General features: G+C 41.0%; 1 protein-coding gene across 1 annotated transcript in view; it reads right to left on the bottom strand.

Annotated features, from left to right (window-relative positions):
* ATP10B (ATPase phospholipid transporting 10B (putative)) overlaps window positions 1–25,850 on the bottom strand; it is a 73,007-nt gene that overhangs the window by 27,164 nt on the left and 19,993 nt on the right. Inside the window, exons 3-6 of the mRNA XM_042447528.1 lie at window positions 20,612–20,816; window positions 15,829–15,914; window positions 12,935–13,041; window positions 2,792–2,923 (exon numbers count right to left, since the gene is read on the bottom strand). Coding sequence (XP_042303462.1) covers window positions 2,792–2,923; window positions 12,935–13,041; window positions 15,829–15,914; window positions 20,612–20,816 — 530 coding nt within the window. The remainder of the gene's footprint in view (window positions 1–2,791; window positions 2,924–12,934; window positions 13,042–15,828; window positions 15,915–20,611; window positions 20,817–25,850) is intronic.

Genomic DNA, 25,850 nt, shown 5'->3' with positions numbered 1-25,850 from the left:
AAACAGGTGGCTGCAGACCACCCTTTTGGGGAGGTCTGCACAGCCCCATAATCTGTTTTTAAAAGTCTTACGAGTCAAAGCAGTCAGGCCCAAACTGCCAGCTTTGGGCTGTGTTAGGGGTGTGGCATCTACATGACGCACTCCCTGAATGCAGCTGGAAGCTGTGCTGAGCCCATCCCAACCTGGAAGAGCTGGCAGAAAAAGCCACTCCTTGCTGGTGGCCAGGTTGAGCACTGTGGTGGTGACCCATATCAGGGCTGGGCATGTGCGATTGCCATGACCCCGCCATGATTGGTGTCAGCATGGCTGTGCACCGCTCTTTCAGGCCTGTCTGCACGACCTCTTTGTCTCAAAATAAATTATGAATGAGCTAAAACAGGCTGTAGATTGTTTTTTCTCCAGGAGCAGCTCACCCCCCCCCCCTTACATGCATCACAAATGTCTTCTAAAAGGTTGAGAGAGTTTTGAAACAGCTTCAGGTGTGCAAAGTGTGCTGTTCAAAGGAAAAATTCAGACCAATTTTATTGAATGATCCTATGCAGTAATTTGGATCTCAGCCATAAAGCCCAGTCAAAATACACAGAGCGCACACAAGAAAGTCAAACATTCTTTCTTTCTTTCTTCTTATTTTTTAAAAAGCCTTTTCCATTGAACAAAGGTCAATGGACTGATTACGTTTACTCGATTTAAAACAGAAAGCCATGGAAAGTGTTAATGTAGCTGGGATGGTTTGGACTTCTATTAAAATGTTAAAGGTAAAAAAGGTAAAGCTTTCCCCTTTGACAAGATTGCGTAGTCATGTCTGACCATAGGATGCAGTGCTCATCTCTATTACTAAGCCAAGGGAGCCAGCATTGTCAAAGACAACTCCGTGGTCATGTGGCCAACATGACTAAACACTGAGGTGCATGGAACTTGTTACCTTCTTACCCAGGTGGTACCTATTTATCTACTTGTACTTTTACATGCTTTCAAACTGCAAGGTTGACAGAAGCTGGGACTAGTAATGGGATTTTTAAAAGGCTGGTATGTATGATAAGGCAATTAGGGTATTACCACAGCAGTCATGTCAGTTAAAAGACCCCAAACATACCAGGTTCAGAGGAGCCAACATTGCATGTCTTTGTAATTAAATAAATGGGGCTGCTGCTGCCATCACACTCTCTTCCTGATCCCCCTTAACCTAGCCTCCCTGCTCTATGACCTATTTAGATGCCTCTCATTTTATTTTATTTCAATTTAACCTTTTCATGCAATTCCAGAGTTCTGTTACTGCAATGTAAGTTTAAAAAAGAAAAAGAGGAAGAAAAGAAATAGACAAAAAAGAAAGACAACCAGCCTGCTTAGGAATAGTGAGAGGGTGGGGGAGAAGAGGAGACTATGACACCACATGACTGCCAAAATCTCAACTGCCCGGTCAGTGACATTTTGTACTTGGGAATTACGAGACTGGGAGGTCATTGATGGGTTTCCCTCATCAATGAAAGGGGGCACCCTAACTGCACTTGGGGAACAGAGTAGCTATGGGTCAAAGGAGGTGACATGCAATTACTGCCAAAGCCATTTTTTCAGGTCTAGTCAAAGTTTAAAAGCTATGTGTAGTAATCTTCTTAGAGATATCAATTAATTTAGAGTTAGAGAGTAGAGTTAGAGCAGAGACAGTGGTCAGAACAGTAGGTTTAGTCTGAATTAAGTATGAGGCAGTACAGACTGGCACTTTGTGCCTGCCTGACTGCGGAGTAGGGCTGAACTAGGGCTGGGCGTCCACACGTGCCCTGCCCTAGTTCCACCGCACATGCACCATTATAGCATGCGCCTATACACGGGGGGCGCCATTATGATGCACGGGCGGTGGAGCGCCCAAACGACACTCCATGGAAGGGCGTCATTATGGTGTGTGAATGCCACAATGGTGCTCCTTCCAGGAAGCTGCTTTGGACAGCTTCTTTTTGCTTCTGAAAGGTTGTTATGACAATGATCCAGGGCAAATGGGGGCAGCGTTTAGCCTCCCGTCTGTATAGCCCCTATGTCTGGCATATGAGCCTGTGAGAGGCAGGGGTCAGAACAAGTACAGCCAGGGGTTAATTGTTTAGAGTAAAGATGGAATGTGAGGTGAGTTTGAGGAAGTTTAATTAAATTAAATATGTAAGCATATTATTAACTGTAACAAGTAAGCCAAAACACTGTATTATTACCCTATACATTTGAATGATAAATAACTGTGAATAGTTTTACAGTCAGAACTTTGTAACCACAGGGGATCTGTTCTAGATTCACACAAATATGAAAAAATGTGGGACCTCAAGTCCCATTGTCCGCAGTGGCAGCACAACGTATGGCTGTACACTACCATTTGGTACAATGGGGCTTGCCATCCGTGGATGCTCAAATCCACAGATAGCAAACCCATGGATAGCGAGGTCCTACTGTAATATCTTCTTCTGCTGAATAAATTATTTTGTTCACACACACGCCTATTGGGGCCATTCTGCTGAGATAGTTATTGATAAAGTCAGGCACAGTGATGTGTGTGATACAATCGGATGTCCAATCATGGCTACTTAGTTGGTATGGCAAGAGATCCAAACAAAAAGAAACACAAAGGTGGTTGTTACAAGAGATAACAGTGACCATTAAAGCTGAATGTTCACAGAAGATGGTAGCAGCATAAATAATCAGAAGAGGGTTATTACAGATGGTGATGGGGTGGGAAAAGTAGAAGTCTGCATAGCATCATTTTGACAAATGTGTTGACATTGAACTTCACATTTTCTCCATTAATATTTCATACCTAGTGCTCCAATGAGGCACATGAGGAAGAGCAGTCCCACACAAAAGAATATATCCAAATTCATGCGTTGCTCTATTTTGCTGCGTTTATAACGAGGCCCTCTGTTATTCAACATGGCTTTGGTTTCATGGCCTTTGAACACATATGCAAAACACAAGAAAGAAACAGTCATATGAGCTTAATATCTCAGGACCAGAAATTTATATAAACTATACTTTAGGTAATGTGAAGTCGAAGGCTTTCATGGCTGTCATCTGTAGTTTTTTGTGGGTTTTTCAGGCTATGTGGCCATGTTCTAGAAGATTTTCTTCCTGACGTTTTGCCAGCATCTGTGGCTGGCATCTTTAGAGAAAGCTTGCCTGGAAAAAGTAGATATATATACTGTGTGAGCCTGGGAATGCAGGAGTGATTTGCATGTGTATTGTTCTGTGCTGATGGCAGGCCTCAGGCTGGGAGGCTAATGCAAAAGAGGATTAGTGTCTACTAAATTGGTGACCTCTTTTGCATTAGCCTCCCAGCCTGAGGCTGACCATCAGCACAGAACAATACACATGCAAATCACTCCTGCATTCCCAGGCTCACACAGTATATATATATACCCACTTTTTCCAGGCAAGCATTCTCTGAAGATGCCAGCCATAGATGCCGGCGAAACATCAGGAAGAAACTCTTCTAGAACATGGCCACATAGCCCGAAAAACCCACAAAAAACTATACTTTAGGTACTTCCGTAAATATAGTCAGAAATTAAGCTTTCTTATTTTCATTATGTCATCAAGTATTTCATAGTGATTTTAAGAACACACTTTTAAAGCATAGTCATGGTCAACAACATGATTTCCAATGGTGGAGGGAATGCTTCAGAAGCATTAGAAAGAAGAGCACCTCATATACGGTTGTCCCTCAACATTTGCAGCTTTGACTTTTGTGGATTTGAATATTTGCAATTTTGATTAATATGTTATCTCTAGGAATCTCTAGGTCCTCCAGCACAACTCCGCTAGAACTTGACTATAGAGTTGTGCTGGAGAACCTAGTAGTTCCTAGAGAGAACACTTCTCTAGGCATTTGTAGGTCCTCCAGCATGATTCTATGATCAACTTCTGACAGATATTGGCCATAGAGTTGCACTGGAAGACCTGGAGATTCCTAGAGAGGTGATCTCAGGTAAAAAGAATAGTGTTTTTTATTTGCAGCTTTTCCACATTCACAGGGGTCCTTCACCTCAAAACCCAGAGAAAGTGGAGGGACCACTGTATATGAACAAAAAATTGCATTGCAGAAAGCATGGCAACAACTCTAAAAGAGAAAAATTTTACTGAAATTAAAACACAATCTAACTCTGTAGCCAATAAAAGATCATACTGTAATCTATCTTTTAATCTTAAAGGGGGCACACCACTCTTTTTCAGCTATTAGCTCTATATATTTATCTTTACAGTCTATGTAAACTTATGAACAAGAGCCTGTTAACTGGAAGATTAAACATATTGTGAATGAGATTGGTGGAGGAGATAAAATGAGGCCTTTGAGGCCAAGTTTAGTTGTTTTGCTGAGCTGTTTGGATCCTGCTCATGTGATTTTGTGTTTTGGGACTTTAATGGAGCACATGGTCTAAGGAGGTGGGACTTACAAATGAGAGAAAGTGAACACTGAAAGGATGTGAATCAATGATTTGGTTTGGTGGGGGGTACTTGTAGTCAATGGCTTTATGTAGCAGGCTCTGTGGGTTTATGAACAGTAGCTCGTAAACTGTGAGAGAAAATGGTTGCTTTGCATGACAATTTGAGGGAGAACACCTGAACTCCAAAGTCCTTTATCCTGAACCCTGTTGATATTAGCTTTTTTGTGGGGTTTTCTGGCTATGTGGCCATGTTCTAGAAGAGTTTATTCCTGATGTTTCGCATCTATGGCTGGCATCTCCAGAGAATGCTGATCTGGAAGAGAGTGGGTATATATATATACTGTGTGATCTTGGGTAAGGAGGAGTGATTCCCATGTTAATCTGTGTATTGTTCTGTTGTTAATGGCCGGGCGTCAGGGTAGGAAGATATGCAAAGGAGGATTAGTGTCTGCTAATTGGTGATCATTGTCTGCTGGGAAATGTCAGGAATAAACTCTTCTAGAACATGGCCACATAGCCCGAAAAACCTACAAAAAACTATGGATGCTTTCGACTTCCTGTTGTTATTGTTGCTGCTGCTGTGTGCCTTCAAGTCATTTCTGACTTATGATGAACACAGCACAGCATGATCTCTCTCTCTCTCTCTCTCTCTCTCTCTCTGTGTGTGTGTGTGTGAGATTTTGCCTTCCTTTGAGTCTGAGAGACTGTGACTTGCCCAATGTCACCCACTGGATTTCCATGGTTGAGAGGAGATTTGAACTTTGGTCACCAGAGTCATATTCCAACAGTCAGATCTCAATATCACACTGGCTCTCTTCCCATAGTCACTTTCAATGTTGAAAGGTATGCCTGATGGTATTATTTGTTCCATCATGGATCAAAAGGAAGGAGTTATGGTCAGTGGATTTGAAATGTTTTGGCAGTCTCTTAGATCTTGTTTTAGAACATAATTAAACAGCCAGATGATAAACTTAGAAAAGAATGTTGTGATTAGTAAGAGTCAACATGGGTTTCTCAAAAACAAATCATGGGAGCCTAATCTTTTATCTTCTTCAAACAGAGTTACAAGCTTGATAGATTAAAGGAGTGCTGTGGATAGAATATACCTTGATTTCAGTAACGCTTCCAACAAATTTCCTCATGATATTCTTTAAGGCAAGCTGGTATTGGGACGGGTAAGGCTATTGTTAGGTGGATTTGTAGCTGGTTGAAGACCAAATCCAAAGAGTGCTCACCAGTAACGCCTCTTCATCCAAGACAGTAGTGACTTGTGGGGTCCAGAGTTGTTCGAAATCATTATAAAAGATTTAGATGAAGGAATAGAGAGCATGCTTATAAAATCTGTAGATGACACTATTTTTTGAATAATTATTGAATGGCTGTCAGAGATGCTTTAACTGCAGCTGTGGAGGTTGTGAAGATAGACTCAGCTGTATAGTTTTATGATGCTGTGATTACGGCAAAAGAATTATTGCTTTCGAATGGTATTTTCTTCGTAAAGTACTGAATGCATTATTGGGAGAACTGTGAATTGACACTATTTTCTTTTCTTTTAGAAAATGTATCAAGTCACATCCTTTTAAATCGCCACATTTCAATAGTAGTGCTGCTTTTGAGGATGTTTGATTGACTATTTTTAATGGCTTTTTATTAGGCTTTTTTTAAAAAAAATGTAAACCATCTTGTAGCTCTGCCCATCATCATCAAAATCAGCAGAGTGTTCATGACACATGAATGCCATATGGGAACTTCATCAGAGCCCAACAATCCTCTGAATGTGTTACTCAGCCAAACACATTTTGACATCTATGTTAAAGTTTCTTATAATTCAGTTTATGGATATATTACTTGACTAAAGTGATTGTGGGAGTTGAAACCTGTGAAGTTTGCTATGATTTTTGTAACTGTGGTGTTTTAGGTATGTGCTACCAAGTCAACTTTGACTTATGATGACCCTGTGAATGAGAGACTTGCAAGGGACTGAGAGTCCCTGTTATTGTCACCCTTGCTAAAGTTTTGCACAGTCAGGTCTGTGGCTTCCTTGATTGAGCCTGTCCACCTACGATGTGATCATCTTTTCATATTACCTTCAATTACTTTCTGGCTTCTCCCAGTAATATGGTATCATCTGCATATTTTAAATTACGGTTCCTTCCTCCAGTTTTCAGACTGCTTCCCCAAAATGTAAGCCTGCTCTCTGTCTGTGTTCTGCATATAAATTAAACAGATTAGGGGGCTGTACAGACAGCCCAATGAGAGGCAGCTCTATGCTGCCCCTGTAAGCACTGGTTGGGGACATGGCAACCGCATGCCATGCCCCCAACCCAGTGTGAAAAGGAGCCACAAAACATGGTTCCTATTTGTGCCATAGAAGGGGTGCCATAAGCACCCAGCACAGCGTTATGACACCCCTCGTGCGCAGTACCATTTGGGTGCTGCACACGAGGGACGTCTTCATAGCGCACGCTGTCTGGATGGGTGTGCGCCATGATGGCGGCCGAGTGGTGAAAGTAGGGCTCTGAACATGTGAATGCTCAGTCCTATCGCAGCCCTAGTTTAGGTGCAGGATGGCATAAAGTGCCAGTCTGTACACCCTCTAGGTGAGGAGCTGCATCTTTGTCTGACCCTCTAAAGTGCAGGCTGATTTTCACCTAAAATTCTTTGGTGCATTTCCAGTCTGTAGGTCATTGTTTTGTATTCCTTATTTGCTGGCAGATTTTATCTAGAGCTAGAGCAGATTCTGTCACTTAGCTTGAAGCAGTTCTATTGATAAGCCATCTGTTTCTGTTGATTTATTTAATCAAAGTGCTCTGAGGACAGCTTCCACTTCACTTTCTAAAATTGTAGGTTCTTAATCAAAATGTTCTACTTAATTTTTTCATCTCATTGTACAGTTCCTCAGTGTACTGTTTTTATTATCTTTTTATTTTGTCCTCACCATATATTGCCTTCTGTTTAATCTAAGGCCTGGTGCACATGGGCAGGAAGTGGCATGGCGCTGCCGATTCAAGGGTTCCAGAGCACGCAACAACTGCACGCCCCTGAACCCTAGAACGTGCTGCCACTGCCATCATGCCAGTCTCCTGTCCACATGGGGACTGCCATGATGATGTACGTGATGCGCAGTGTCTGCACATTGTGCACAGGAAGTGGCATCATAAGGCTGCGTTGCAGCCGTTATGATGCTGCCAGGAAGAAACTGCTTCCTGGCTGCATATTGTTCCTGCACGGTTTGGCTGCTCCAGGAACGACATGCAGCAAAGAGGCGCAGCGTTTCACCACCCGTGTGTACATCCCCTAAGATATTTCTGTGAAAGGCCCTTTCTTTTGTGCTAATGTTAAGTTACGTCCTTCACTTCTGTCAGGGGTTTTTGTTTCTGTATAACTTGTTCACAATGAGCATCTACTTGAAACAAAAAAGACTGAATACTTAAATGTATTTGAATATGATTAGATGGCTGACTGACTTTTAAGTATATTTGACTATTTCACAGCAGCAAAACACACTTAAGGAGCATCAACTAGTGCTCTTTCTATGTGACTATAAAGAAAGGCCAGTATGTCAGATCTGGCTGTGAATAATTTTAATGTTATAGGTCATTATGAAGCGGATCTAAACTACAAACAAAATAGCAGGCAAAAAAGAAAACATGTACTAAACTGGAATCAAATTGCCACTGTTTCAGTGGACTTGCGTTTCAAGTTCTAACTAGGCAACATGAAAAGAGAAACCAGATTCTGTTTTGTATTCCTGCAGTTCTTTCTTTTTCCCTTGCTATGAGCAGGGACACTGTGGTGCAGTGTGAACATATACCAAGTGAGATTTTTCAACATCAAAGATTGGAGATGCAACAGAGATTTATTAGGAATGAATATTTGTAAAAAGTGCCCCTGACTCCTCCCTTGTATTCCTAAAAGCACACCTTTAAAATCAAAAGCAACTGTTTAAAAAGGCATAGCTTTTAAAGAGGGGAAGGAGTTAACGTCTAAATGTTCTTTTCTGAGTGACATCTCTTCAAGATCCCACTGCAGCTTCTTCATCCAAGTCCCCGATTGTGCAAATTGCTAGCAAACTGACATCCTAATCTAGAATGTGTAACTCAGAGCACATTTCACAGATTTCAGTAATATGTCCATACAACAGGATTTAGGCATAGAACTTATGAAAAGCTGAGGAACATGTGATAAACCATCTAACCATTGTTATTAAACATTCTTTTTTAATAGAAAAAATTGGACCTGTATTAAATCACAAATGCACAAAATACTGAAGTCAAAATTGTCAGAGAATTCAGAACTTTTTTGTGTTAGCATTTTTTGATGAAAACTCAAAATTATAAAAAGAACATGGAAAGACTGTTTGGCATATAGCACTGGCAGCTAGATTAGTTTACACAAAATATTGTAAAAATCCCCAAATTATGAATATTATTGAACAGTAAAGAACAAATGATGGAAATTGCACAGATGGAGAAACTCACACATCTGATTAGAGAATAATCCATACATGCTTTTTTTTTAAGGAGTGGAAATTATTTATATAATACATATATCAGAGAGAGGAGGATACAATGGTAATAGGCTTTAGTAATTGATGTTGTAGATAAGACTTGTGTGTTAGTTTAAAGCTAAATTCATAATTTATAATTAGAAAAGCTAAGGTGGGTTTTTTTTCTTTTTAAAATGCTTTGCTATACTGTATAAGCAAAGAGGAAGTGTGGAGGGTTAAGTTAGCCACTGCTTCAGAAGTCTAAAAGACTGGAAGTCTTTTATTATGTTTATTCTTAGTATGTTTAGTATTGTGTCACTGTGTTTTCTTATACACAAATGTATAAGTAAAAAAACTTCTTTTTTATGTATTCATTTCTCTATAAAATAGTATCTGTAGGTGATATACCCATCAGCCAGACTGGACTGCTAAAGGGAACAGATTGTGTCCACCTTTCTTCTGTCTCTTTCTGACAGTTCTTATGTGCTACCCTAATACTTATTTCATATATTTTTATACCATCCTTTAATAAAAATGCCTAGAATGATTTATGTAAGAAGATAATAGGAAAACAAATAAAGCCCAGAAAATACAAAGCTATGATTCTCTAAAACAGGAGTGGGCAATTTTTGGTGGAGGGCTGAGAGCGCAGCACCACCTCAATCCACTGGGTGTTGTACTTGAGCATGGGGCTGCCATTGAGATTTGCAGCAGGAACAGCCAGGAGACATTTGAGAATGCTATTCAGATGGAAAACAAGGTGCAGGCTTAATTATGTGCCTTAATTTAAAGGTAAACTAGCCACAGTCACCATTTTATTGTATTTATTAAAACACTTCTATTCTATCCTTTATCATGGGATCTCAGGGTGGCATATAATGTAAACAATTTTATACACTTCCAGATTAAAACCACAACTGATTTAAACAAGATAAAACATATTAAACATAGGAACCGATAAAACCACTTTTTATCTACCACAGTTTAAAACCATGTGCACGTATACGTTGAAATAAATGTGACCCCCATCCCCACCCAAAAGCTTTAATACAAAGAAAATAATGTGCTAGATTTTGCTAATTGTTCTCTTGGTGTGTGTGTATTAATTTGGTTTTAATTTTTTTACTGGTTAATCTTTAACTTTTGGAACTTTAGGATTTTTAATGATGTGAGTTTTAATTTGTTGTAAGCTACTTCGAGTCCCAAACTGGGAAAAGGGCAAGACAGAAATATTACTACTACTACTACTATTACTAATAATAATGACATTTGGCATGGTGCTAGAAAGAAACCAATGTTTGCAGCAGTCATATCTCCAAGGAGAGGGCATTCCACAGTAGAGGTGCTACAACTAAGAAAACCATCTCCCACGTCTTTTCATTTCATTATAACCCCATTTGTAAAACACAGAGGAGGGCCCCTTTTGTAGACCTCTATTCCCATGTATATTGGGAAATGTGCTCCTTAAAGTATTGACATCCCATGCCATTTAAGGCTTTTCAGGGGCTGTACAGACTGCCCCTAAAGGATGCACCCACCCCTTTTAGCGCCAGAGTGGGGCCACAGCAACCACACGCTGAGGCCCCGATCCTGCCTTTCTGTGGCACAAAAATGAACTGCAAAAAGCAGCTCTTTTCTGCGCAGTGGAAAGGGCACCATAGCTGCTGGTGCTGTGGCTTTTCAGAGCTCCTTTGGCACTGCATCATCTAGAGGTGAAGAGAGGAGAGGGGAGGAGAGGAGAGAAACTGTTAAAAGACAACAAGGGGAAGCATCCTGTTAGTAAGCAGAAGAAGAAGAATGGGAATAAAGGATGAATGAAAATTAAGTGGAGGACAGGGAGAGAGAGAGAGTAAGGGGGAGAAAAGAAGAGTAGAGCAGAAGAAACCAGAAAGAGTGCTGGGTAGATGAGTTTTTAAATGCTAAACCTTGTGAAGCTAGTTTCTAATAAAGGTGTTGCCTATTCTGGTTTGACAACGTAGCTTTATGGGAGTCATTTATGGAAATGATACAATGATGAGCAATGAGACAATTATACTGTTTGACACAGTGCAAACCAGAAGTAGCCTGTTCCCATTAGCTTATTTAGATCAGAAGGGAGTAGACGACATGCAGTCTACGGGCTGCATGAAACACATACACATACACATACACTCTCCTCTCCTCTCCTCTGAACTTTCTTTCTTTCTTTCTTTTTCTTTCTTTAACAGTTGGAAGAGTTTAGAAAAATCTGCATTGGGAAGCACTATGCTGGGCTGCTTACAGTTCTGTGGAAAAATGAGTATCTTAGGTCTGCCTCCATCTTTGTCTTTTGTGCTTAGGGAAGGTTAGGGAAATCTGCCATCTGGGAAAAAACACGATACGGGAGTTTACATAATCTAAGAAACTAAAATGAATTACATGTATTTAAAAATAATCATGAGATTTCTGTCACGCAAGCTGTTTTAGATGTCTGAATTCCATGATTTTTTGAGCAATGGTGGAAACAGACAAAGAGCACATAGTCTCTCTTATTATTATATAAAATAACTAAAATACAATGACATAATTTAGCAAACTCATTTTTGAGTTCTCAGAATTATTCTTCAGGTTGGATATTAAAGATTTAGGGATTGGGAGCAAAGAGGACAAACATAGCACAATGGAAGAACACTTCCAAGTGCAGTTTGTAATATTCTTAAGATCAAGTGCAAGAGGTGTTAAGCAGGCTTCATTATATGGAACTCTGTGAGATGGATTTTTTTTTTTAGTTTGCACTAAGGGCTACTGGGACAAAGAGACAGGCTGCATATTTACTGTATATACTCGACTATAAATCAGCCTCATGTATAAGTCAAGGACAGGTTTTGAGGCCAAAATTATGGATCTTGATATGACCCACATCGAGGGTAAAACTTAGATGCCTGTAACAAGGGATGTAAAGGATGAAGGAAAGGGAAACAATGTCAAAGAACTTACAAAATTCTGGCAGGCATAACTGTTTGTGCTCACCCTAAAGCCTGGATGGATGAGGAGGGAACTATGGTAAATGGTGGTTCTGCAATGTGTGGGGGAAGGAGACGAGGTGCAGGAGGGACTAAGAAAACACACATGTGTCAAAAAGGATGACAAGGCAAAGCAAAGAAAAATGGTGACAACATTAGCATTTTATAGCCTTTAACTGTAGTGTCATAACTTTGCCTAATTTTAAACCAGAAAAGCTGACAAACATACACAGGTATCTTATTCACATCCTTCAATACCCGATTTCTCAGCACTCTATTTAGGGGAAGTGCCAAAGAGCTGCCATTGCTGCCATTTTCTTGCCCAGGCATTCAAAAAATGATACTGTGGCACAGAGAGTAGAAGGGGGTTGGTGCTTTTTTCAGGTGATCCTGGGACAGACTGACACTTTACTCAGAGAAAGAGGTGGCTTCTTTGTTTGATGAGGTGTAAAGTACAGTACTTATACTGACCTTGCTGACCCAAGTTTTTTGGATCAATGTTTTGACTAAAATTTCTAGGCTTATATAAATACAGTATACACTCATCCCTCCATATTTGTGTCTTTGATATTTGCGGATTTGATTATTCACGGATTTGATTAATATGCTCTCTCTAGGAATATCTAGGTCCTCCAGTGCAACTTTGTGATCAACTTTAACTAAAAGTTGCACTGAAAAACCTAGAGATTCCTAGAGAGAATACCCTAGTAGGCATTTGTGGCTCCTCCAGTGCAGTTCTATGGTCAGTGTCTGTTGGATATTAACCACAGAGTTGCATTGGAGGATCTAGAGATTCCTAGAGAGGTGTCCTTTCAGGTAAAAACATGGTATTTTTGTTATTTGCAGTTTTTCCATATTCACGGGGTCTTGTGCCCCCTAGCCCTAGAGAATATGGAGGGACAAGTGTATTTCTAGGAATACACACACACACACACACACACACACATATACATATACACATACATATCTAAAGATTACTGTATGTATATATACAGTAATCTAAATGCAATAATTAACAGCACAAAAAGCAAAAGCAAATCATTAATCACCTGCATAGATAACAATTCCTACTGCAACTTTGGTGTTCCTTATTGTACATCCACGAAGAAGAAGACTTTCAATGTCAAAACCAATCCGTGTGAGATCAGCCTGCTCCCTACAAGGAAGAACAACATTTTGTTTGGATTGCACTTCATTTATATTTACTTACAGAATGTATATCTTGCCTCCACCCTGCAAAAGTGCTCAAGAGAGTTTCTTTTTCTGTTACTCCTCTAGATGATATTACGAAGGCCATGCCCATGGAATGGGTTCCACTTTGACATCTCAAAAGCACAAAAGCATGCAATGGCATCACAACTATGGCTGCATCTGCACTGCAGAAATAAAGCAGTTTGACACCACTTTAACTTTCACAGCTTAATGCAGTGGTATTCTGGGATTTGTAGTTTGGTGGGGGGTACTAGATCTCTCTGGCAGGGAGAAAACTACATATCCCAGAATTGTATAGCATTGATCCATGTCAGTTAAAGTGGTGTCAAACTGCATTATTTCTACAGTGCAGGTGCAACCCATTTTATGATTTCAAAACCAAAGCCAGAAGACAGTGGATCTTCATTGCAGGTGTGGATGGATGTTATTTGAGGCCATCTTCCCAGTCTACACACTGGTTCCTAGTGTTATAATATAACAGAATAATTCTTCTTGTGCCAGAAGAATGATGGGCAATAAAATTACTTTTCTCCCCTCATGAATAGGGTTGCCATAGCTGAGGACCTCTAAACTGGGACAAATGTAGGACAAGGTTCAAAAATGTAGGACCTTTTAAAAAAAATTTCCTGGCCAGGAAATTAAAAAAAAAAAGTCCCACATTTTTGAACCTTGTCCTCCTTCTCCTTCCCGGCTTGGGAGGAAGCCTCGGGCTGCTCCCAGGCCGGGAAGGAGCATGGGGGCTGCCTGTCATCATGGCCATCGCCGCGGTGGCAAGCAGCCTCCTCTTCGGCCTCGCAGAGGCCTTGGAGGACTCCACAGCCGGAGCTCCGACCGTGGAGCCGCATCCAGGGCCTCCAAAGGGGCCTGGGGAGAGCTTCTCCCAAGCCCCAGAGGCCTTGGAAGAGTGCTCCGCGATCGCGGAGCCGCTTCCAGGGCCTCCCTGGGGCCTGGGGACAGCTTCTCCCAAGCCCCAGCCTCCAGGCCCTCGCTGGGAGGGGGGTGTCCTGGGGGCGGGGCCAAACTGGGGCGGGACCGTGTGGACCTGCCCCAAACTGGGAAAGTCCCGCCCCCAGGCGGGGTATGGTAAGCCTACTCATGAAAGGTGTGAGATAATTACAGTGTCTCATCTCTCACAATGGCCAGCGATCAGCCATCCCAATCAATGGTAGGAAATTTCTTTTGAAGCTAATCCATCCAAACACCAGTGCTTTAAGGCATCATAGTAATAAAACTGCAGGGGTGCAAGAGGGTGTGGATTTCCATACACTAGTGAAGGTAAAGCTGTCTTGCCAATGACGTGTTGAGATTGTGTGTTGTTGTTCTTTTTGCAATGACTGGATTCAAATTTCCCAAAGCAAAACAGAAACTATCACACAAGGAAAGCAGAAGGGGAGGGGGGAGGTAGCTTGGTGTAGTTTATGAGGAAGATAGAGTGAAGAAGACAAGCTGAGATCAGTTTTGTCTACAAGTCCTATAGCTAGAAGGGGGGTTGTGGGAGCTGTAGTCCAAATGTATTCCAAGCTCTATTTTTCTTTTTCTACCCTACTCTCTGCAGCACTTACTATCACTCACTGAACTCAGTGGAGTTAATGAAGTCCAGCTATCCATTTCAGAGAGGGTGATTTTCAGGAACTCTTCAGAAGTGTTCCTGAAAATCGACTCCTCTGGGATGGATTGGGAATGGAATGGGAACTTCCGGTGGTGTCAGCGACATTCTGGCATGTGATAAAATGGGTGATAGCCCCCATTCTGTTCCCATCCTGCCCCCTTTCTTTCCGTGCCAGGAGTGTCCCAAGGGGCTGTGCAATAAGCTCCAATGACTGGGAAGTTTAATGTAGCCCATGTGCTGTATGTTGGTCATCCCTCCTGTCAGAGCTAATGGTACAACAAAAGTAGGATTTACAGAAGTGAGAGTGAATTACTGATCAGGCACACAATCTGAAATGGGACTGACTTACTTGCCTTCAGAAAAAGTTCTGAATCCCTGCTTTCTTGTTCAGAGACATATTAGAAGCTGAAGCAGTTTGAATACTATTTAAAAATATCAGCACAATCAGGCATTTGTCTGAATATATGAGGGTTAAACACATGCAGAGGGACAAATGCACTCATGTCCTGCCCCTATGAGCCATGACTGTGCAAGTTCAGAACTTTGCAAATTCAGCATAAATGTCTGAAGAGGGTTTCTAGGTATGTTCAGCTGAATGCACTTGTATGCTTCTGCGTGATGAAGAACACTGATGTGGCAGCGCTCCTGATTGCAGAGAGGTTTCTGAGTTCATTTACTTCAAAGTACTTAAATACCATCTCCAAGATTTTGTGCTAAATATGAAAATATCTTTAAAGAGAAGCTCTGCATGCAGGGCCATTGGAGATCGAACATCCATTCCTCTGCATAGTTTTAGTCCCCACATATTCAACTGGTGCTTGAACAAGTTGTTGCTATGTTCCTTCCTGGACCTAGCATAAATTGGGCACTGTGGTCTTCCAGATGTTGGACTGCAACTTGACACTTGTCATGGTGGTAAGGGTGGGGGGAAATCCAACATGGGGAGGACCACAGTTGGCCTCCCATCTAACCTAGAGGGTACATAAAAATAAGATATTACAATTTACATAGGTGATTGACCTTGCCTTGGATGATAAATATCTGAATATGATAACCATGTTGACTGAGAAAACTTCTGAATATGATAAGCATGTTGACTGAGAAATAATCATAATGACTTACATATAACCTTTAAATCTAGTGAGGTCATTGTTGGGCTTTTCACAAACAATTATATTTTGGAAACATTCTGGCTTAAATTCAGTGTTCTGCAAGAAATAACACAAAAACCAGAGTGAATTTTTAACATCAAATGAACTTGTCAAAATCAGAAAAAAATCTGGTTAGATCATCCCCTTGTCTTTTAAATATATGGCTGTAATGTATTTAAAGTTTACTTAATTCATTTGTTTGGAGGCAGTGATGACTTAACCAAACCAGTGCATTAAACAACCCCATTTAAGAATTTCCAGAGATGTAGCCTGTTAGTTTGTTGCATGGGGAAAAATAATAATCAAAGGTCTTGTGGCACTGTAAAAATTAAACCAAAATAAGAATGTAAAAAGGAACAAAAACATTACTACAGGGGAAGCTTTAAAGGATACTGTTAGTCTATTGTACCACATTACTTTTTCATTATTTTCTGGTGAAAATGTTGCTTTTATTGTGTGGTGACAAATTGACTGTGATGGAGTTTTAGATTGGGTTCAGCAGCATTTTTTAAAAGTGCTCAAATCAGATTTGTTCAAGAATTAGTTTAATTGTAGGTTATAATAACATCATAATTAAAGGAATGATATTAAATTAGATTAGAAAAATTGTAGGACAATTGAAGACTATGAACAATTCAGTAACAGAAAAAAGAAAAATACAAGAAACACAGCAGTCTTATTGTATACATAAAGTGTTTGTATTTAGCTGCTAAATTTTACTGAGGGAGCTCTATTCTGAAGAACAGACTCATATACCCGACAGAGCAAAAAGCCCAGGTCAAGGGAAGAGACAAAAGTAACTAACAATTTAACACTGCATCTATTTAAACTGTGGCTCACAGAAAGATGACAGCATACTCAGATAAGGGCAAAATAGGCTAAATCAGCAACACTGCGATCAGGAAATATTTAATTCCTTTAGAAATGGAATAGATTTCCCATCCTTCTGATGCTGTAGCTGATTTAATCTGTTTTGCCTTCATCTGACTTCGGCACTAATGTCTGAGAAATCACTCCGTAGTGTGAGATTCTAATGTTACAACTGCCATGTAAACAGAAGATTTATCCTCTGAAGATGGTAGGATGTCAATGTACTGTTTTTCTGTAAAGGGTAATATGTATAGAAAGAAAGTAATATCAAGCATATAAATTTATCATAAAATGCCATCAAGCTAAAATTTAGTCTGCCCAACATTTGTTGTCAGACTTTTGAATTTGAATGTATCCTAATTTATAAATAATACACAATATATATGTACACATTTCACAGTTAGATCTTAATTTATACTAAGAATGGTTACATTAGAATTGTTCATTTCAGCGAATCTACTGTAACTATTATTATGTCTTGATACAACTATATATTTAGCTGGGGGATATACAGATTTAGTCTCAAATAAATTCAGATCCTTGGCTAGCTTTTAAAATTCCAGACCTCAAATGGATTCAACAGCTTGCTAATATAGGAGTCATACAGACCGGCAATTTGGAGCAGCTGCTGGCCGCTCCACCTCCAGTTGAACCCCGATGGGTGCGGGACCATAGCAACCTGATGCTGCCATTCTGAAACTGGCTGCTGCTGTTTTGGAGAGGTATCAATTTTGGCAGCAAAATAAATAAATAAAAATAAATGGACAATCACTTGCACTGATTTAAGTGTTAAAGAGCTTAAATCAACAATGGTGCATGAGCCATGGGACTGTCTTGTTAGTTAGTAAACTAAGTCAGATTTATAACTGAATTGTTGCTATATACAGGTATACCTTAGGCTCTGAATACACAGGCAGAATACCAGAGGCCAACTTTGTGGTATCCTTCACATGGATCTGGCAATTACCTGGGATGGCAGGGTATGGGTGGGTGTTCAGACGGCTGTCTGCCACTGCAGAATGGAGCAGCCATAGTCGTCATTGCCTTGCCCATCGCTACCACTGTTCTTTATGAAGGCCCCTGCCACTGCCCATAAGGATGTAAACAAGATGCCTGGCTTCACCCACATAGCCACTGCCTTCTGACATTACAGGCTACAACTGGGGTCTTCAGAGATATCAGTAGTGGCAGGTAAGGGGGAATGCGACTGTTTGGTCTGCTGTTTGTCACAGTGGGGAAACTTCACCACAATCAGAAGTTATATAGGCCTTTAAAGTTATATAGGCTATCTCTGGTTGTTATTTTTTTTTTAAGGTTCAGCTGTAGACCTGCCTTTCCACTTTTTCCTTGACTTTCTTCAGTAATAGTTCCATGTCTTAGCTATTTTCTGCTAGTAGTATGGTGTCATCTCCATATCTTAAATACTTGATGTTCCTTCCTCCAGTTTTCATGCCTCCTTTCTCTGTGTCTATTCCTGCTTTATGTATGATATGTTCAGTGTACAAGTTAAACAGATAGGGCAGCCTTGCCTGGCCCCTTTGCCAATTGGAAACCATTCTATTTCTCTATATTCAGTATTAATGGTAATACAGGTTACAAATCAGGACAATCAAATGTTGTGGTACAACCATTTATTCTAGAGCAATCCATAGTTTTTCATGATCTATAAGGTCAAAAGTAATATTGTTAAGTAATGGTAGTAATTTTATGATTTTATGAGTGTCTTTAATGGCCTAGAACTTTTAATAAGCTCATAGTATTTCTGTGTGTGTGTGTGTGTGTGAGAGAGAGAGAGAGAGAGAGAGAGAGTGAACGAGAGAGAGAGAGAGAGGCAGTTTCTAGAATGAAAACTGAAGACAGCTCCTGTTCCTTTAATGGTGCTATACAAATGGGAATTCCAGCAGGTGTTGCTTGTTACCTGGTTGCATGACAAGCAACAACTACTGAAATTACATCTTCTACAAACATTAAGGGGACAAGAACTGTCCACATTTGACAACCCTAACTGTGTATAATGTTTGTATTCAGGTTACAAGATTCACTCCAAAGCCACCAGTAGACTTTAAGCTACCTGCCTGCCCCAAATTATAACATCTACATCCAGGATGTTCACATAGATAATTGTTCATGTCAGTCATGGAGACTCTGTGGCCCACCAAGCCAAACCCAATATATATGTATTATCTGACTTGTCATATCAGGAGCTCAGAAAACCACTTGTTTTTGTCACCAATAGCCAAAAGACAGAAAACAGGCCTGAAACCTCACAGTATGACTTAGAGAAGCAAACAGAAGCCTTGAGCTTTGAGGTAGCAACTGACATTCCTTTCCATTGGAACTTAGGGAGTACAGCTACAACAGATAACATGTTTCTGAGGGGTGAATAGACAATAGATGAATTCAGTTTTGTCATGCATAAGCAGAAAAACATATGTGATTTAGTAAGCAAAGCTTGAGCAGCCAATCATGAGTTAGTGTCCATGTAGTGTCCACAAGCTTAGGCTGTATTGTATTAAAATGCCATCTTCCAATCACAGTTTGCTCTGGTGTCATAGATAAAGTTGTAAAACTATATAAGAATGCTGTTCTCCAATAAGGGGAGGACACGGGATTTTCTACTAAGCCAAGTGTATTCAATCTTGCAAGATTTAATAAAGGGCTATAAGGAATCTCTCTCTCAGTGTGTGAATTGGCACCTTGGCACGCTGGGCATGAATCCTTACTCTGAAGGGCCTGCCTGGGGTTTAAAGTGAAATCACTTTTCTGAGAGTGTATAAAGGAGGGGTTGTCAAGCACCTGGCAAGCCATGCAAAATGGCTGACAATAGCACACGAGAGTCAAAGAGCTGGATTAAGTTTTACTCATTCCTGTACATCATGCCACATTTAGGCTCAACATAACCATATCTATATTTTATATAAAGCCAATGTCTGTTAACATTCTAACTGTCACTGCTATTATTATAGCAGGATCTGAAATGTCTAGGGGGATACAATGAGTGTGTGTGTGTGTTCATGTGTGTTGGGGGGGGCAGCAGGTTGCCTGGGCAACAGAAACAGAATTTGTCAGTTGGTTTATGGAACAGGTGAAAGGCTAGGATATGAGACGAGAGAGAGAGAGAGAGAGAGAGAGAGAGGTGCAGAAAGACATATAAAATTAATTCATGAATGCAAGAGAAAAACAGTGAAAGAAATTATGGGCAGTAGACAGACATCAGCAGAGCGAGAGCAAGAGATCTCATTGTTTGGGGAGAAGTTATTCTTGTTCAAAGAACTGTCTCCTCCTGGAAGAACCAGAGCATGTGCGCTATCTCCCCCTCTCTTTTCTGCCTCGCTCTTTGTGTGTTTCTGGACTGACTGAAACTGAGAGAGTGACTTAGGGGTCTGTTCATATTACAAGGATACCACTGGAGATGGGGGAAGGAGGAAGGAGAGGCTACCAGAACTGTGGTACAGATATCACTGTTAGATTGAAATTATATTTATTCAAAATGTTGGGGAAAATTGCTCATTCTGCCACCACTATTATAGGGACTATTCTCCCATTATTTGTTATCTGAATCATGCCCTCCCTTTTTAAACGTATGTGTGTTAGTCTATAACATTTTGTTAATAATATTCTGTTGCTGAGAACTATTTACATGTAGGAACCCAGGGATGGCTATAGCACTTTTCTACCCTTTGTCACCTTTGATTCCGCAACTGAAGATAATTATATGGCAATTGTGGCAACAGTTACATGTAAACCGTGCAAGCACATTTCCCACTCACGTTATGCCACTAAAGAATAATTCTCTCCAGCTGGGCAGTTTTGCATTTCTGTCCTAACATTTCTTTTAAAACTTAAAGAACAGAGGACAGATGTTGCTGCTTCAAGGCACGTACCTGCTTGGAGAATCCTTTCACAACTTGTCTTTGTTTCAGATTGGTCTCACCATCAAGATTGGCTGTCTCTAAGTGACAGATCCCATTCCGATCAGAGGAATAGAGCAGCAGGATGTCGGCAGGGATGATTTCATTACACTGCAGCTGCACAAAGTCTCCTACTCGCACATCTTTCCAGCACTTCTCTGTGTAGGTGTTTTTGCTTCTGTTAGGAGAAAAGGCACTACAGCTGAATTGCCTGTGACAGCCCCATCAAGACACAGAGCATTCCTTTCCTTTGGGGTATAGGGCTAGTTGGCCACCTGACTGAAGCCACTGAGTTTATTTATCACACCTGTATTCTTCTGTTCCTGTAAGGATCACAATGTTGTTTACATTTTATTCATTAATAACTGAAATAAGTATGCAAAGGGATCTTGTAGCACCTTTGAGACTAACTGTGTGAGAAAGTTGTAGCATAAGCTTTTGTAGACTTGGCCTACTTCCTCAGATAGGTCCTACAAGATCACTTTCCATACTGATAATCCAGATGGACATGGCTATGTTTCTGAATTCTAACTGAAGTAAAATAGTTATGGCACTACTTTTCTGTGATGATGGGATTGCATGCTCCTGTGAGGCAAGAGGCTATGCTGATGGAAGCAGTGCTGCTGACAGGATGTCCCATGTCAGACAGAGTCACCCATGTCTTCTTGAGGAGACAGACTAAATTCGCCAAAGTGCTACTGGGCAGCAGTAGTGGAAGTTGACATTCATGGAGGATCTCTCAGAGAAAACAGCAGTGGCACTTTGTTAGTACTGTACAGTGAGAGGCATGGTAAACTTTCTTTTGAAGATTTCACCACAAAAACTTATGATGAGACAATCCAAAAGGAACCAAGAGACAGTGTCAGATGAGAATCCCAGGTTGGAAGGCACTCAAAGAACTACTTGGGTACAGTGGAGGACAACTATGAGTAGTACTAATGACACAACTAGACTCAAGCTGAAAGAACATTCAGCGATGTGCTCAAACATGAAAGGAAAGACTGAAGCTGCACAACACATATTATAGGAACATGGAACGTAAGAAGCATGAATCAGGACATAGTAAAATAAGAAATGGAATGTCTCAACATTGCAATACTTGGAGTGAGTGACCAAAAGTGGACAGAAATAGGGCATTTTGAGCCAGATCATTACACAGTCTTTTGCTCAGTAAACAATCCAAGAAGAAATGGGTGGCATTTGTAGTGAGGAGAGATGTAACAAAAGCAGTCAAAGGATATAGCATAAAGTCTGAGTGAATCATAGAATCATCGAGTTGGAAGAGACCATAAGGGCCATCTAGTCCAACCCCCTGCCATGAAGGAAATCTCAATCAAACCATCCTCGACAGATGGCCATCCAGTCTCTGCTTAAAGACCTCTAAGGAAGGAGACTCCACTACACTCCGAGGGAGTGTGTTCCACTGTCGAACAGGCCTTACTGTCAGGAAGTTCCTCCTAATGTTGAGGTAGAATCTCTTTTCCTGTAGCTTGCATCCATTGTTCTGGGTCTTGTCTTTGGAGCAGCAGAAAACCAAAGCTTGCTGCCTTCCTCAATATTACATCCTTCAAATATTTGAAGCAGGGTCTAGCATATCACTCTTAATATTCTCTTCGCCAGACTAAACATCCCAGTCTCCTGTGTTTTCTTCATCAGGGCATGGTTTCCAGACCCTTCACCATTTAGTCGCTCTTCCTTTGGACACACTCTAGTTTCTCAATGTCCTTTTTGAATTGTGGTGCCAGAACTGGACCCAATATTCCCGGTGGGGCCTGACAGAGCAGAATAGAGTGGCACTAGTTACCTCCTTGATCTACACCTACTACTTTTATTGATAAGCCTAAAATTGCATTGGCCTTTTTAGCTGCCGCATTACACTGGTCTCATGTTTCAACTTGTGGTCTACTTGGACTCCCAGATCCCTTTCACACATAGTCGCGTTCAGCCAGGCGTTGCCCATCCTATATGCATTTCGTTTTTCCGCCCTAAGTGCAGTACCTTACATTTCTCCCTGTTGAAGTTTCATGTTTGTTAGCTGTGGGCCCAGCTTTCTAGTCTATTCAGGTCATTTTAAATTTTGGATCCTGGTCCTCTGGGGTATTAGATACTCCTCCTAATTTGGTGTCATCTGCAGATTTGATAAAGTATGCTCCCAATTCTGTATCCAAGTCATTGGGGGTGTTCTCCACTAGGCGAAACCCCACGTTCTCAATCGAATCCTAGGAGTGGCGTTCCTACTAGGAACCGATTTTAAATCTAGAACTGTTCTAGAACAACCAGCAATCGTCCCCACTACAAATCGAATCGTGGAGCGGTTTAAAATTTTGAATCGTGTTTTCGTCATTTAACGCGGTGTTAAAAAAATACTAAGGGTCGGACCTACATTTTCCCCTTGAATCGGGATAGGAACCGGAGCATTTAAATAGGAACGACAGCCTTTCAAATCGGGTTAGCTGGATGGGAGGAGCGGAGTGCGATGGGGCTGGCCTTGGGGGAGTTGCCCTTTCTGTCCCATCCGTCGTGGGCTGTCGCCATATTTGCTTCCCTCACCCTTTGTCCGCGGTGTGGTCTTTCATAAGAGATAAGGATTATTTTTATTTTTATTTAATGGTTTAAACAGGCGCTTAATCTCTTCAGCGCTTTAAGCACCTGAAGTCCCGGTGTCTCAAGCGCCTGCATCTGCCAAAGGACTACAAGGCTTCCCTGGTGGATTGCAACCTCCCCCTCTGTGTGGGGAGAGCCCCATTTCTAACGGAGGAGAGGCAGGGAGGAAGCCTCCTCTCGAAGAGGCATTCCCTGCACGCTTGGACTCTGATCTCGCCCAGGCAGGGAAGGAAGTGCTCCTCGCGAGGAGGCATCTGATCTCGCCAGGCAAGGAAGGGAAGGTCCTCACGAGGAGGCATCTGATCTCGCCCACGGCAGGGAAGGGAAGGCTCCACGCGAGGAGGATCTGAATCTTGCCAAGGCAGGGAAGGGCTCTGATCAATGGGGGGGGGGAATAGAGCCTTTCTCCCTCCCTTTCTCAAATGGAATCTGCTTCTCCTCACCACCCTGGAAAGAGAATCTTTGGGAAGAGTGCTTCATCCCTGCTTTCCAGCAGCCTCCTTCATTGATCTCTGGCTCTTGAAGGGATTCTCCCTGGCTGTCTTGGGATGTCTCTTGCTTTGCTTTATTGGCTTTCACTCTCTCTTCTCTCTTGAGTCTGCAGCCTCTTGCCGCCTGGGATTGTTCTCTTTTCCCCTTTTCTGGTCTTGTGTCTCTATCCCACTTAAACTGACTGCCTTCTCCTCCTTGATCCCATTTCAAACCCTGGGCTTTGGATGCAGAACAGTCTCTACCACTGAAACCCACTGCCTTTCTCCTTGATCCCATTTTCCAACCCTGGGCTTTGGATTGCAGAACGTACTCTAACCAATGAAAACCCACTGCCTTCTCCTCCTTGATCCCATTTTCCAACCCTGGGGCTTTGATGCAGAACAGTTTACCACTGAACCCATGCCTATCCCCTTGATCCGATTTGGCAAACCACACACACAAACACCACACCACACACACCCCCACTACAAGACGACACAGGACAGACAGACAGACACACACAACACACACCCACCACACGATTATATATGAATACTCACACACACACATGCTATATATATAAATGCATACACACACAAACATATAGGTATATATACACATATATATTTGGTGTTGTGTGTTGCACACATGTTTAATATGCATAGAGTGTTGTTGTGTGTGTTTTTGATGTGATATATATATATTTATATATATATATATATATATATACTGAGCCAGGGCAGTTAAGGGGTCCTCAAACGTTGTATTTCTACAGTGGGTTTGGAACTACAGATGAGGGTTTTTTCATAAATTAAAAAAGTTTGTTACTTTATAATTACCTATATATATGGTAATTATAGAAAGTAACAAATTTTTTAATTTAGAAAAACCCTCATCTGTAGTTCCAAACCCACTGTAGAAATAATACAGTTTGAGACCCCTTAACCTGCCTGGCTCAGTACTAAGGAATTATGGGAACTGTTTGTGTTTGTGAGACATTTTATCCTCCTTGCCAGAGAGTGCTTGGTGCCATAAAAACTACCATTCCCAGGATTCCCTAAGCACTGAGTTATGGCAGTTAATATGGGGAGACAAGAGAGGATGTTTGAGCGATTAAGCGCCTTCATTGGTCCATTTGAAAAAAAAAACCAAAAATACATTGATTCAACAAACTGTCAATGAAAGTGAAACGATGCCAAAAGATAAATCGCTTCCAAATATTCCAGATTAAACGTTACGTCATTCTGGTACTATGATTGACAGCTCCAAATAAGGTATGGAGGAGAAAAATCGATGTTATTTAAACAACCGATTTCATGCCAAGTAGGAATGCTTGTAGGTAAACACTTCGATTTAAAAAACCAGATAGGAACGAAGAATAAAAGCGATTCGGAACACGGGATAAGACCAGGGTTATTTTGAATTGGTTTTATTAAAAACGTTGTTGTATGTTAAATTGTTTTTCAAATCTTAACTGAGAACACCCCCATTGATAAAGATGTTAAATAGCACTGGGCCAGGACAGAGCCCTGTGTGGACCCCATGGTCACCTTCTCCAGGATGAAAAGGAGCCATTGTTGAGAACCCTTTAGGTTCGGCCAGTCAACCAATTACAAATCCAAATCATGTCAACAAGACTTCATGGAAAACCTATTAATATAATCTTAATCCAAGTTTATGCTTCAACTGCAGAGACAGTTAGACAGTTTAACAAACAAAACAAATACAATTCTGTGCTGGAGTCCAGGAGGAAACTGTTCTCACATCAAAACAGGACTTCTTGTTAATCATACATGATTAGAATGGAAAAACAGGAAACACAGCAGAATCAAAGATTGTAGGAAAATTTCATCTAGGAACAAGAAATGAATCAGGAGACTGGCTGACTGAATTTTGCGAGGCCAACAGTTTACAAAACACATTTGTCAAGCAACCAATGAGGCAAATGTTTACATGGATATCAGCTTGATGGCCAATATAGAAATCAAACTATATAATTGGACGCTAAATATAGAGAAGCTTCAGTTTCTAATTGTCTACATTCCTTTGGTCTTGATACAAGCAGACTAAGAATCTGTTTCAGCAAGTCTCCTTGAAAACCTCTCCCAATTTGTTTCCCAGGCAGCTACTGTTGCCT

This window comes from Sceloporus undulatus, chromosome 2, assembly GCF_019175285.1.
Source record: "Sceloporus undulatus isolate JIND9_A2432 ecotype Alabama chromosome 2, SceUnd_v1.1, whole genome shotgun sequence".
Lineage (NCBI taxonomy): Eukaryota > Metazoa > Chordata > Lepidosauria > Squamata > Phrynosomatidae > Sceloporus > Sceloporus undulatus.
Note: the sequence above shows the minus strand (reverse complement) of the source record. Positions and strands in the feature narration are given on the sequence as shown.